This window comes from Barbatula barbatula (genome assembly GCF_947034865.1).
Source record: "Barbatula barbatula genome assembly, chromosome: 18".
NCBI lineage: Eukaryota > Metazoa > Chordata > Actinopteri > Cypriniformes > Nemacheilidae > Barbatula > Barbatula barbatula.
In genome coordinates this window covers 5,954,722-5,970,624 of record NC_136781.1, presented here as the reverse complement: position 1 = coordinate 5,970,624, position 15,903 = coordinate 5,954,722, and the positions used below count along the sequence as shown (strand labels likewise).

Here is a 15,903-nt window from a genome sequence, read left to right as displayed (position 1 = left end):
GTTCTTACGCCTTGAGTATGCCATCAGATTTTCATGACCGGGTTTTCTATTATTTTGACCGTGTGGAGTAGAGTCATCGCACACCGTGTTTGACTGTGGGTTGGGTAATTAAGTAGCCAGGGGAAGAGAGAAAACCTCATCAATCAAACTCAGTGTCTCCCTCCGTGGACAAACATCCAGGCAACTGCTTATACTTATGGTCTTATATAGACCACTTTGCAAGATGTAAACACTGGTACAGAAGCACCCAGGTTTCATTTATTAAATATTACAAATAAAGTTAAATCTTAAAAATATTTGTTTAACATTTTGTTTCGGTTAGAAATGTTCTGTTGCTTGTTTTTTGTTTAAACATTTATGTAGGGTTAAAGAACTAAAACAAGAAGTTCTGTGTTCTTCTCCAGCTTTGGACCAGCTATGTTTACATATTTTAAAGTGGTCTATAGATGGTTTCAGAGCTAACAAAATAAACAAATGTCATGTAGCCCAAATCAATTATTTTTGAGTAGTTTTTAATTTTATAATACATTTAATATACAATCAAATATTTATATAAATAAAAAGAATAATTATTATATTTTAACCATGACAGACCAGAAGTTAACTTCGGCACATGCGTCCTACATTCTCTACATTCTGCCAGCTACTGAATTGAGGATTTAATTGACACACACAAAAATCCTCACCTAAGCATGTGACCATAAGAAAAACCTTTAACTGACCATTTGCCGGATGTTATGTTGAACATTTTAGATTTTAATGCACATTGATAGTTTGGTTTTGTGAGGCTCTACTTGTTTGACGTAATTGTGCGGAACAGCACATCTGACCTACGGCTCTCTGTATCTGAGCAGATTTATAATGATCACCAAAAGTACACGCTGCAGTTTATGCGTTGAAAACTTTGTAAATCAATAGTGTGCTGAGTGAAAGTGCCTGCAGGGTCAGCATTTGCTTTCCCAAAAATGTGAGATTATCAATCAAGTGTTTATTTCAGTGAATGTTTGTTCTTTGTTTTGAAATTCTAAAGCTTACTGCAGTTCTGTCTTCTTAAAAGAGGAAATTAGTCTGTTTGGAATAGGTTTATAAAAAATACATAAACATGACACAATCATTTTCTAAACTTTGAATGTTCTATTTTTTTTCACTCATGAAACACAAACCAATTTAATTTCAGCGTGAAATATTTGTAAATTCATGAACCGAGAACCATTGTATATATATTATGCCATCTATGCCTTTGGCCCATAATGGTCGAAGATACTATTACCTCCAATAAAGCTGATGAAGATGAAGTTAGCTTTTATTTATTGTGATGTGTATCCTTGAGACAAATATCTAAACCTGGGGCAGAGCCCCAATAAATCCTCTCACTTTGACAACTAAAAACATCCCAAAGGTTGAAACCTTCATAACGCTGATCTGCCATTTATGGCTTATCTTGTGTTTGTCACATAGAACTAAATCTGACGTGAACAAAGCGCTGCTTTATCTTCGGCTTAAATCTGTATGGAGCGGGACACGCCAGCAGACCACAATTAATCTTCTCTTTACCTTGGAAATCTGGAGCATCAGCAATTTCTTCACCCGACAAGCAAGTGGAGGAGAATTGGTTATGACTCTTCTGTTATGAGTACCATTCATTTGAGAAGTGACAGGGCGTGCACACACACAAATAGTCGCGTATATACTCTGGGGATTTGCGTGTATGCATATTTAACATTAAAAGAAACCAACTTGATAGCAGTGTAATGGTATTTAGTTTAGAAATGACCACAGAGGATGACCGGGTAGCACATGATGGTAACATAAAAAACAATGATAAGTGGATTTTACACATGAAGATGATCATTGTTGCCTGATAGTTTGGTGTTTCAGATTGTGAACATGAATACGGTTGTCAGTACTGTTTGGAGTGTTAAATATGATTCTGTCTTCATTCATGAACTGTTGACATAACTATTGCACGAATGTCAAGCTTTTATAGGTCTCTTTCAGTTAATAAAAAAGCAGAAATTTGGTTATTCTAAACCATATAGCAATTAACTCTTAAGCTTCAGCTTAAATTTATGGTGAATGTAGCTGCTCATCTCATTCTTGATTCGCTTGGTTTGTGTATACAATATGAGTGCTTTGATACCTCCAACAACCCTAAAATGTAAAGCGATCATGTCTATTGAAATCTCATAGCATCGCCATCTCTGTCTTCAGAGCCTTCGCTGCATTTTAAAAATCCCAAAAGATCCTCCGCCGGCTTTCTTTCATGCCAGTCTATAAAAAATATATTAACAGTATTGCCATATTAGAGCTTGAATGCATTATATATTTATGCTACACTATATGCAGTTGCGTATACACACACTATACTAAAACATCAGAAACATCAGTTTCACTATAGGATTCATCTTTGTTAGCTGTATAGTTCTGTTAACAGGAAAAATAGGATAAATAAAAGCCTGCTGGGTGCATCCACCACACAGGAAACTTTGCAGCAGCTTTTTAGACCGATGTGCCTCCTGACGTCCTCTCGAAAGGAAACAGCACAGGGTTATAAAGCCCTTCCTCTCACAGCACACTATTACCTTTTTTCGCAGTGTTCTCATTGTCACTGAATATTCTGTGATGTCTCTCGCCTCAGAGATATTTGTGACTGGATGTCATTGTCATCTGGGCATGAGTTTGTGGAATAGCACAAACCATATCACAATGTCAACACGCACATACTATGTGCAGCTGTCCTTTGTCAGCTGCCATAGTGCTTTGCAAAAGAGGGATGGGCTGAGCCCGTGGTTGCAATTCCCCACTTCACTGCTAGATGCCGCTGAATTTCAAACACTGGACCTTTAAGTAAAATTACTAATTTAATTCTGTGAATTAGCGACAACATTTCTCCCAAATTTCCAATGAAAGTTTTGTTTTATTTCCATTTATTTGCAGACAATTTAAATGTGACAAACTATTTCAAAATAGCAAAATGAAAATACTAAGGTTTTGACATGTATGTTAAGATCAGTACAAAATGTATATATAATGCTAAGCCAGATATTTTTTCATAACTTTCATGCGTCTTTGTATTCTCTCACTCTTCATGTTCCTGTTTGGTGACTTTGTCATTCCTGAGGTTTGTTTCTTTGGAAATTCAACAGACACTAGACTGGAATTGCAAGAATACAGAAATACGGAATAATGGCAAAACTGCTGAGGTCTTTTCATTTTTTTCCATGGCTGTATGTACATATTCAGTGTGTATACAGTATAGAAAGACATGATCATCGACAGTTACAAGTGATCTATCTCAAGAAACAAACAAAACACACTGACACAAAAAGCTTTTCTTTATGTAGATTCACAGAAAGTAGTTTGAAGACAGGAGATTGTATTTATTCATTTCATTCATCGTAAGCCACGACTGTATTCTGTTATGGTCATTCTTTTGTTGGACCATATTGTTTTTACAGAATAGTTAATGGATAAGCCTTGCTTGAAGCCCAGTAAACAATAATGATTCCTCTAGCTCACAGAATATGATGTTCTATCAGTTCTTGGAGGAAAGAATAAAACATTTTAAGCACATGGCTACACTTGTGGACTCAAGCCAGTTGGAGCTGGAACTGATGTAATACTTTGTTCTCTGATAGAGTCCTGGAATAAAATGGGACAAGTAATGTCCACATAAATGAACGGCTTACCACAGCCTCATTAAAACACTTTAAGAGGAAAATGAGATGCAAAGAAATAAAATGTTCAGATCTTTTGATTTTACAGTATGTTGGATGTATGTTACATGTTTTGGATGTAGGTCTCCAGCATTGGATGATGATGTCATTGTGTCCCTTGCATGCTTCTTAACTAGTTACCCGGGCCAACCAACCATCTTTATTAAGGCAATGCTGGTTGATGGTAATTTTTTGCTGGTGACCAATGTGGATACCAGCATGAACTGCTGAGGCTTGGATCGAGTTCAAACGGGTCTTTTCAGCAGGGTAGAGCGAAACAAAACAGCTTGGCTCTCTAAATTCGGAACAGATGCACAAAGTTCTTTGATAATACATGTAAAATTGGATTTACAAATGTACACCGTTCACAAATGTAGTGCCAACATTGTTTTCTATATGTTGGCAGCCCCCTTTTTGTCAAACAAACAGTTTACTGCTAAAGACTGAAGAAGTTGCCTTCTTGTGGTTCTGTCTGTCCAAACGCTGTGATTAATTACCCTGTCAGTCACGACACCTCAACCACCGACAGCGAGTCCCATCCGCTCTCCAAAGATGTCAGACGATTGGTGGCTCTGTCCCTCCGCTGCACGCATGTGCTTAGTGGCTGATAATGCTGCGAACGCTGAGGACGAGTTCCACATTGGCAAAGCACTTCCTCCGTTTCCCCGTGGCGACCTTATCTTTCAAATCGTCTCTCAGCCTGTTTTAATTATATTAAAAAGTTCCAGGGCCCTGGAGGGGTGGCAGTCGAGTTGGCTGTAGCTATAGTACGTGCTCCAGCACTGAAATAGCATTGTAATGTCGTCTGCCAATGCGTCTTGCGCCCACAGAGGCAGAACTTTACCTGACTGTGGGACGGTCAAATGTAGATCAGCCTCCTTTCTTCAGTGACAATACCAGCACTTAAAACTCCCTTGAGTGAGGGCAAGGCTGAATTTATGATGTTTCAATGGAGGCATTTTTTCGTAATGTACAAGACTTTGGGAGTAGATTTGAGAATTACAAGCTTGAAAAAGTTGTTTTATACACTTTAAATTATTTATTGTATAAAAGCTTGTAATCAATGTCTCCCCACATTAACATGCTCCAGCAATATTGTGTTTCTATGTGACTTGCCAATATTTCAGGTGGCAGCGAGCGTGCTGCCTGCAGCTTTAGCTTCGCTCTATCATTTATGTAAACACACACTGTACACCGCCATCTATTTTTCCAATTAAAGCACTGCAGCATGTATCCTTGAGAAGAGCAACGAGGAGTGTGCATTGTTCTGTATATAGGCCTACGGTATGCAAATGTTTTTCCGAATAATCCTCTTTGCATATGTGTGTGTCAAAATACTGTCCGACCGCAGCATGAAGCATCTGTCACTGCAGATCACCCACAGATATTATAATCTCTACTTGGAACTTTACCAGATGGATAGATGTAGCCTCTGCGTACAATGTAAGCAACATAAAGTGTGCCTCAGTCAGAATATGACATTAATGAGAGTTAGAATGGAAAAGTATGAAAACTCAAAAAATCTCTTATATAACACTATATCACGGAACACGAAAGATGATATTTCTTCAAAATAACTTGTTTTGGGTTCTACGTGAGAAAGTCATACGTTACTTTTAACTCTCAAATCTTGTGTTGTTCTATTTACATGGTATTTACACAGAATGACTCACAATGTGTACACATTCTGTAACACAAAACAAAATGTGTAATTATTAAACATCCATTTTGAGAGTGAACATATTTACACAGACTGCTTACTGATATTTATATTTTTCATTCATTTTATTTTTAGCAGCACCCTTTGAGTGTCAGCTATTTAAAGGGTGTTGTTATATCACTACAGCCATCTGGTGGGAAACAGAATTTACACCCACAACATAGCCTACATTGAAAATGTTTGTCTGCAAGAATGATAGAACTTGACAAGGTTTTGTCAGACTTGGAATGTTGTATTAATTTATCAAATCAATGCAATATCTGAATGCATTTTTAATGGAAAATTAAATTACCAACCACATTTCGTGCATATAAAATTTGACTGCATAAGTTATGGCAAGGTTTTGTAACTTATGCCAGTTACAAAACCTTGTCCTCATTTCCTCAGAAGGCAAAATGTATTTTTTCTTGAACAAAGGGGAGTGCTGAGACTTGCCTTGGAAAGACTTCAAAGTACAGAAGTACAGAGTAATTTGAGAAAAAAACTGTTTCAGTGTACAGTAAAAGCACTTGCAGCACATGGTACATAGAGGAACAGTGATTATATTACATTCAATTTCCAATCCAGTTACCGGAAAAGCACCAGCACAATTTACTGTTATTCCAAACCTCAACTGCTACCACATTAGAGACACGGGCTCTCCTTTTAGAGAGAATATTCAAGACCACATCTCTTGTTGAAATGCACCCATGCATCTGTCTGAATTTAATAATTTCACATTTTTCATTGATTTTCAATGCACGGCTCTATTATAATTTCAAATTATAATAATTCCTAGTCCTTTGCTGCATGTATGGCTTTGCTTGAATAGATAGCCAATTTAAAGCTTGGCTTTTCATCCTCACTGTTATACTGATATTCAGTGCGTCAGGAACGCGCTCTTACAGTTTCACGGTTCACAAATTATAATTTTTTTCGAATGGTTTTGAGGTCAAAAGTGTTCCGGTACACAAATATACACTAAACTAACTGTCATTTTTAATAATAATAGATTTAAAGATTAGCTTTTTTTCATATGCATCCACTCATCAACTTGAGAATCAAATTCAGGCCCTATAATAGTGCTTGTGAATCATTAAACCGGAGGCGAATGCACTTTATGCTTCAATAGGACAAAACTTTCACATTTCATGGTCCTTTGGTTTTTTGCCATTGGACCTTAGGCAGTGATCAAGTAATGACCGCATTAAATGGCCCCATAAACAAACATTTGCCTTTGTTTTCTGTGTTTAGAATATCCATCATTTAAAGAATGAAAAAAGGTAGTTTTCCATAATTTCTCTTCAGTATTATTTAAGACTTTACCATTGTTTTTTTTTGCTCTGTATTCCATTCTTTTATTTAGTCTTTTTCCCTTGGCTTCTCTCAAGCTTTTGTGGCTGTGGTAGCTTAAAGATGTGTGAAAAAGAGGCCAGTGTCTTTTTGAACATGAAGCCTAAATCACCCAATTCTTCCTGCAATCTGAAATGCTCCATTAAAATCCACCACAATCACTCAGGCTATAGAAAAAAACGGAAGGCAAGTGTAAAGGGTATTCCTTACGGGCTCTGAATGGAATATAAATGCATAATAATGTAGAAGTTTATGATTCATGTCTGGATAACGTATCTGTGGTTTGTCCCCTGAGGTAACGGCGGATATGCACGGTGTAACGTACAATGTAATAGAAAGCGGTGACAAAGCAATTCTAGATTTTATTTATCTCAACTCTCACACTGCCCCTGGTGGTTATTCGTAACAGTCGCAGGATCAAATTCACGCTGTGAAATAAAATGTACATGGGAGAAAGCACTGACAAACTTAAAATGTCTTTCTCTATAACCCACTTTTCCAAAAGCAACTGCCTTCTTTTCACCAGATACGGAATGAAAAGTCATTCTGAATGTAAACACCTGCTTCAATTTGCATTTCCAACATCTGCGTGACTTATTTAAAGATACTTTTGTAGCTGGATGTTATGGGAAATCACATCATAATTGACGCATTTAAAATGACAGGCCATCTGTGGGCTCTGCAAGCAAAATGGTCAATGAGCAGCGGTGCTTGAAAAATCATTTTTATCGGATTGTCAGCTGTGTGTGTATCCTGTAATGAGTGGATTTCCAGCAAAGAGACCTCAGTGTAAAGTGATGATTATGCAACTCTAGATGATTAGAAACTCGAGCAGTTTTCAGAAACATGGCATTGCGGGTAAGATGCAAAACTGCATTTGTTAAGTCAGTGCAGGTTTCAGGTGTGCGGCACAACACATTTCCTAATGACGGCAGTTAAGCACTGATGTCTCATTATTGCTATGTCATCACAGACAATTATGATGGATTATGACAGGTGCGGACCAATACTCACTTCACTGATGTACTCTAGTAATGATGGATGATCAGAGCTCTAAAAATTGCTGTTTTTTTTAACCTGTTACATGTCATTTGGTTGAAAAAGGACAGATAAGCTATAATGGGTGGTTCGAAGTCATGACCAAATAAGGTAACCCAACCTATTGACCTAATCATGGGTTAATAAAAATAGCCTGATCATTTTATAGAGTGACCCTGTGTTAAAGGTATAGTTCACCTGAAAATATTCCCCATTGACTTTCCATAGTAATTTTTTTTAATTTACCATCTATAGACCGTTTCATTGGACACGCACATCTGGATTGTCGTTCATTTTTTTGTTTGTGTTTGGCTATTTCTAATGAAATAACATTTATGTTAATATTAATTATTATTTTATAGTATAATATTTGTATTAAATAAACAATTTGATAAATGTTGTTGTATTTTCATTTTACTAAATAAAAATGTATTGAATAGGACATGTAGTTTGTCGCATTTAAATGCCCGTACAGGACATTTCGTAGTCTAAATTCAAAATATTGGAGAGACACGTTTAGCTAAGTAACGGTCGATACCAATATTAACTAACAACTATCATCTAATTACGATATTTGTCAATTGCATACTAGCTAGTTTTTTCTGCATTAAATACATTTTACTGAACGTGAATTGGATCCATTTAACATTTTAAAGGAGGCACAAATCAAGATAAAAAATACAATTAGACAAAAAGTGATTTAACTCATATTTGACTTTACATTGAACATGTCTTTAATGAACTTATATAAAGTCTGTACTGTTGCTACGTTTTATTCAGACATGCAACTCATTGCCTCCATGCAGTTAATTAATAATGGATATTCTGATGTGTTAAATTAATCAAATATTGGCCGATTAATATCGGTGGCTGAAACATCGGTACATCCCTAGCAGTGACGTTTATGTTGTCATTTTGAAACCATCTATGGAAAAAAGGGCAATGTCCAATTTGGGAGCAATAATTGGTAACATCTCTTTCACCACCATTGAGGTCATTAAACTCTGTAATTTTTCCAAAGAGCATGAGACATGTTAATATATAATGCAAAGAACATACTCTGCGGTGATGTGATTTACCACTTAACATCCATTAACCGATGCATGAAAAAGCATGATGTTTCTTCAAGTGCCAGTCCTTTCATAAACAGCACTCATGACTGGGGTCACTCTGTGTTTCACTATAAACACTCTCGCTCTCTTTTTATTTTTTGCTGGAGACAAGATAGACGAGTGTTTGTCAGGGTACAATTGCTTTGCTTTCTTCTAAAAAACAGTGCTGCGGAGACTTGTTATAAGGGCAGGGTTGGATGAGCGAGACAGGAAGAGTGAGGGAACCGAGCTTTAAAAGAGAGAATGAAACTCTCTGAAGTCCAGTTTGATCTCGTCAGCTCTACTCAGGGGTATAGCAAGCATGCCAGTTTGTGCGTGTGTGCTCGCAGCCAGCCTATTTTAGATTATTTCTACCACTTTCCCTGTGTGTATGTGCATGAGAGAGAGAGATTGGGAAAGTGACAGTGAGAGAGAGAGAAGGTGTGTGTTTGAGAGCGGGAGAAACCACTGGACCTCAGGATATTCCATTTTTTATCTTGACATTTTCCAACCTGACTCATCTGAACTCTCTACAGCGCTTCTGCTTTACCATAAATGTCTGTCTCTTGGTCTTATCACAGTATGGAGAAATGAAAGGAGAAAGGGAAAAGAAATGAATACTGATACTTCATAAATTTAACAGATCGTACATATCTCTGTATTTTTTTAAAATCCTGGCACAACCACTCTGCATGTGGCTTTGTGAGATACATTTGTCACCGTTATCTATACAATATCTTTAACCGTCTTGAATTCATCCCATTTTTTCATTTCATTCTCTCTGTGTTGCATCCTCTGAAATAAATGTTCCACGATCGGCATTTTAACTTCAGTAAAGAACAATTTAACTAGATTGCACCATTGCCCACTCACAAAACGTGTTTTGCCACCTGTGGAAGCAGACGGTAAATGGTATTTTATTAAAGTGAGATGTTTATTTACATTTTCTATTGATCATAGCAGCAGTTATTCATCAAAATATGGGTGAAATATATATCCAGCACATATCTCATTGTAGATGAGTGGATTTTTGTATCATTTTTAGAGACGTTTCAAGGTGACGCTGAAAGTACAGAATGAACTGCACAGTGCAAACTGCGCTCAGCACAGTTTTCGGGTGCATTTATGCTGTTAACTTTGTGGCCCAGTACATTGGACCTGGAGGAGAGGGGACCGCCCATAAAAATGTCCAAGGCTCCGTGATTGAAGGATTGAATTAGATCTTACAGCGACCGCAAAGCAACAGTGACTTCGGTCTCACAGGTACAAGGCAAAAAACGTCATTTTAGACTGTCATACCTCATCGTTCTCCAGTGTCAGACAATTCTGGCCAAGAGGAGAAAGTGAGAGACAATTATTTCACGAAGGAGTAGAGAGAGAGAGAACAGCAGTCTGATGAAAAAGCCTAAAGATGTGTGTGCGCGTGCTTTGCTCCACATAAATCTTTTAAATATGCAGCATTCAGAACAACTACTTCACCACCGTAATAGGTGATAAGTATTTCTGTTGAAGCCATTCATTTTTTTTAAAGAGCTTTTTTTGATTTTCATAATCATGACGACCAGCGGTATTATCAACAGTCATTAAGTTGGCAGCTGTTTAGTTGTGTAAAGTTGTGTGATAAAGATGGATGAGGCCATATTAGTTGTTTTGCAACAATTTTGGATTTGTTAAATTAAAAAGTCAATGCAGCATGTCTCTCATGCTGGGTGCTTAGTTTAACAGCCTAAGTTTGCATGTGTTAGAGAAAAAGAAATGAGAAGTTGGTTCTTTTGTAAGATCGAAAAATTCATTTACGTATCAACATGTTGTTCCAAATTTTCCCTGTGTGATTTGTTTTCTCCCGTAGACCACAAAGCAGATGTTTAGCAGGATGTTGATGCAGTGAATGGGGCTAAAAGAAATAAAAAAATACGTAAGTACCATAAAGTTAGTACATTAGTACACAACATCTTTGCATGGGTCAATGACATTTAACGACAACTTATCATGTGGTGCCACCAATAATATCGATAGTTTTTTGTGGCTGAAATGTGATTCTCTGAGAATGAATGTGAATGGTATTTTAAAAACATCTAAACATTTATATCAGTATGTGATTTCATGAAAGTGTTTGTTAATTAAAAAATTATAGAAAAATATTAGATGATTACTCACCAAAACTCAAAGCAATGGAAATATTTTGTTTCTAAACACTTTGATTTGTTAAATCAAATTGTGAGCATGTCAAGGAAATACATTTATTTTAAGATAAATCAAAAGACTATGCCCAACCCCTAAAATCACTTGATATACATTTTTAATCTGCATATGTATACGCCTCATTCTTACTGTTTGAAAAACTGCAATTGATATTATTATTTATTGTATTTTTAAATTGGCGTGTCGAAAATCCTTATCCGTCATTGACACCTACATATAACAAAACAAAGACTTTTGTGGTACTCCCTGTCCTATTTGATGTTCAACAAGGTATTTTGGATGAACTGCTCTTTATCAACATACACAGTTTGCTAGGAATAAATAGTCTAATTTGATTCACTACACGGTTAACCCCGTTTTTCTGTCATCCCAAATAATGTACTAACTTCTTATATAATGCATACAGTAAGCTGTAATTATATGGCTAGCGCCCCATCCCAAACACACATCTCTCAGTTTTTTTGCTCTGTCTTGCAGTATTGACATAATGTTTTTCAGTCATACTGTTTTAATTTACACATGCTAAAAGACGTTTCCAAAATGACTCTTAGATGTGATAAATCACTGTGCGGGTGATATTCAATTTGCATTGACACAGTGTAATTTGCCGTGCGAAAATAAATTCCCCAAACTACAGTTGTTCACGTGTCTGTTTATAAAATCAGGGCTAATACACTGTATAAACACTAACGTTTGAGCCTTGGCCACTCTAAGCAGGCGCAACCCATCCGACGTAAGCACACATTGGACTTCTTGCAGCATGCGCAGGCTGCGCAGACAGCGTATGACACCGCAGAACTGCGACTGCTCCGTGATCTTGAATTACTCTCCACATCGATCCAGGAAGTCAAATATGCATATCTAATAGGAAAAATCGTCCGACCTTTATTGAAAATAATATTTACAAGTTTTAAATGTTATTTTTCACGATAGTTTAAGTCATCACAGAGGGCCCTGAGGGTTCGCTACTGATATACACAAAACACTCCTCCTTTATGCCATGTTAACATCTCAACATCAGAGCTCAAACACAGTGATTCGCATTAACGACACATTGCAAAGCTGTACAAAGTGATAATTTCCTCCACGAGTTACCCAGAAGCCTTTGCAGCACTAGCAAGGATTCTGTCTTGTGACACGTGTGGGTGTTAAGTATTCAGAGACTCTGTCTGTGCCTTGTGTAGGTGGTCTTTGGGAAATCTGAGTGTCATGCAGTGCCATAAGAGACAATGGAACAATTGACATGGTTAATATTTAAGAGATGGCACAAGTTTTTATTCAGTGTCACAGCTTGAACAGAAGAGGTTACGGCAGGTCGCTACATGTCAACACCTCGGAAAGCCTTTAATATTTCACCATTCTTCTATTTTTTCTCTATGTGTTATATCTGCTTACTTTTGTTGTTCATGTTTTAGATCTGTTTATAATGCAGATGTGTATTTTCATAGACACACAAGTGAACAAGCGCCATTCAACCTGAGACCAATAACTCAAGAGCTGTTTTTCGAAATGCATTTTCCACAAAATGTTAGTTTTAAGTGTACAATTCCACCCACCGTTTGATATTCAAATGCTTGTATGCACTTAAAACGATGCTCTAAAATGTCACTTACCATACAGATAAAAAACTCAAGTAAGTGCATGAGGTATGCGTTAGTTGGAGCTGAAAACAAGATGTAAGTGAAGGCGAACAAATGTGCATTAAATTCATATAACATGTGCTTGTTGAATTTGTATAGTTGTATTTGTATAATGCCACCACTTACGAACAGAGATGCATACAAGCATTCAGGTGGTTACGAAATTATCTTCATATCCCCTCAGCCCATCCCAGAGCTATTAGCAGATGCAAAGTGCATTATTTCATAAGCAATATGTGACCGTAGCATAAGAATGTGAACAAATTATAAGGAGCAGGTTCAGTGAGTCCAAGCTAGATCACTGAAATGAGCCCTGAAATGAAAGCATGTGTTAATTAATGTGTCTCCCGCATCAGAGGAGGGAGCTGGAATTTGTTCCCCCACACGTCGCCACACAAGTCATTTCACAGATACGCCCCTTTCTATAAGCAGTGTCAAGACCAGTTTGGAAGAAGTAAACAATACTGGTCCAACGCTGGTCCACAAACGTTTGAAAAAATGCAACCAAGTGAACATTTATATTCATATGTATGAATATACTGGAATGGAAGATTTATAAACAAATCAAAATAAAAAATGAAACGCGAAGTGGTCTATACACAAGTTCACTTCCATGATAATATTAAAATGTTGATGGCCAACCATTAAATAACTAACCAAGTTAAGTTAATAAATATTGTCTTACCGTTTGGCACAGTTAAAGGTCCAGTGTATGAAATTTAGCTAGTGGTGAGGTCGCAAATTGCAACCAAAGGCTCACTCCAACCATCCCTTTCGAAGCACTTCGGTGGCTGACAGAGGATTAAGATGTTGCAGCGTTTTTGCTTCTTTGCTGAAGGAGATAACATATTTTCAAAACGCGTTTCCTACAACAATTAGTCCGTTTAGGAATAATGCAGAAACAACATGGTGAATTCCATGTAAGGGGACCCGTGATGTATGTAGATAAAAATTCAATGGTAATAAAGGAAATAAAAACATACTGCTTTATTATGTGAGGTCTTTAGACACATCTGAAGACATGGATATCAGATTGCATTTCTGTCAATAGATCCTCCAAAAAAATTCACACCTTTTGGACCTTTAAGTTTTGCTGAAATAATGCAGTTAGGCTAATCCAGCAGAATTCAAAGTTTATGGTTTCTATAGGGAACATTTCCGACAACCACCCTCTTACTGCAGGCCACTATGCGGTAATCATTCTCATGTTTATATGCAAATGCATGCTGTGGGATGCAAACAGCCCCAAGCAGAACACTAAACATCACAGGGAGTCACATGCTATTTTTAAAGAAAGATGTCCTAGGGGTCTATGGTCTGCACTACTTTGTGATGTCCTTGTTTTATGTTATCTGAGCACACTGAATTGTGGGAAGTTATATGTAGCAGAACAGCCTCAGTAGTTAGGTTGAAAAATAAACGATGATGGGGTCACGGTGCCTCGCCATTTCATATGCGTGCATGTGTGCCATTTCATAACAGTTTGTAATGCAGACACTACATGCCTGCTGTGAACGTATTAAAAGCAAGAAGGCTTTTTACTGGTCCGGTTAGCGTTATGATAACTTCCTATTGAGTTCCATCTGCACATATCTTATACAAGCCCACCCACAGACCACCCTAAAATATATGAGCACTAATATGATATGTGCGCTGGTCTTCACTCAGCTGGAGATATTCACTTTCTACAGAGAATTTTTATATTGAAATTAATATATTGCACCACAGAGTTAATAAAGAAAAGCAAACAACAATAAGCTGTTTAGCATCCCGTAGAGTTACAGAACATCAAGCAGAAATCATCATGTATGGGCGGTTAAATATCATCAAAGAGGCTTTTTAATTGCTAAATTATACTTGTATGTTACAGGGGGGTGGATTAGAACTATTTTATATTTTATGTTGGATATTAGTAAATTCAACCAAAACATGGCATTAGTAGAAAGCACTCATGCTTTTTACATTTGTCCACGAATATTCCACATGAAGCCTTTTTTATTTACTGGCTATTCAGTTCCAAGAGCCGCTAGAAATGTAAGCCACAATCTTTTAGTGGTGTGTGTTTTCGAATAGATCGATAATAACCAGGAAAGAAAATCCCCATAATTCATGTTTCTTAGACCTTCCTCCGACAGGATAAAGTGATTTGTGGTTAAAACTACTCGAGCCTGTCTTTCCGCCCTGGCCTTTTATGTCACTTTGTCTGCTTGTGCAACAAAGTACTATCAAATCCAAGCATATTCAAGCGAAGCCCACAGATCTGCCATTTCATCTTGTGTTCTCTTTTGAATTAAAAAAGAAAGGAAGAAGAAAAACAGCGTTGTCGTATGCTGTCATTTGTCTTCCCGAGCTCATCGTAGACATCAGCAAATTACACGCTAGTGTTGAGAGAAAAGGAGGTGGATTCAACATACTATGATTCTAAGAAGATAATATCTGTTCTGTTTTGCCTGAAATGACTGTAATTTCATTTCAGGCAGCAATCTAGTCTGGCCTTAGAAAGTGGAGTACAGGATGAATTGCATGTGTGTGTGTGTGTGTGTGTGTGTGTGTGTGTGTCTGCATAGATGTTTGTGAGTGTTTTGTCTTCAGATTTGACAGTAAGGGCCTTTACTGTGTCCATAGAATCCCACCAAAGTGCCACAGAAGTAAAGATACTAAATACCACCTCCATATACTCTACTGTGATCTGCTGGAACAAAATTGAAGTACTACCACAGCAGACATTTATTCTGTTTTAAATGTAAGTTTTGAATATGCACTATGCTTCCCCGTGGACTCATTATCATCAGGCAATAAATGTCATTTTCTCATAAATGTCAATATCATGTTTTCAAATGCTTGAAAGTTGAAACATCAAGGTGATGTAGTGTAGAGAGACATGCAGTGGCTCTTTGCTACTTAAAGCAGCCTGAATCAAAGAGACTCATTCATCAACGCGGTTGTCCCTCCAGGTTCCATCAGTTTACAGAATAGACCATTAGTCTTGCCTTTGCTCCTCCTGTTGCCCTGCCCTGGTGTTCCTGGTGAGACACTCACTAAATTGTCCGCTGCCATCCCTTCACGCTGGAGCTAGATGAAGTGGAAGCGGACAGCTCTGTTGTCTTTAAAATTGCTATCGATTTGACCGTTTGAATCTATAGCCTGGGAGGTTAAATGACGTC

General features: G+C 37.3%; 1 protein-coding gene across 2 annotated transcripts in view; it reads left to right on the top strand.

Moving 5' to 3' along the window:
* Positions 1 to 15,903, top strand: part of lingo2 (leucine rich repeat and Ig domain containing 2) — a 190,232-nt gene that overhangs the window by 120,655 nt on the left and 53,674 nt on the right. The window contains exon 5 of one of the 2 annotated variants that reach the window (XM_079479366.1): positions 10,747 to 10,812. The exons of the other annotated variant lie outside the window; for it this stretch is intronic. Within the exon in view, the coding sequence (XP_079335492.1) occupies positions 10,786 to 10,812 (27 nt within the window). The 5' untranslated portion in view covers positions 10,747 to 10,785. The remainder of the gene's footprint in view (positions 1 to 10,746; positions 10,813 to 15,903) is intronic. 2 annotated transcript variants of the gene reach the window in all.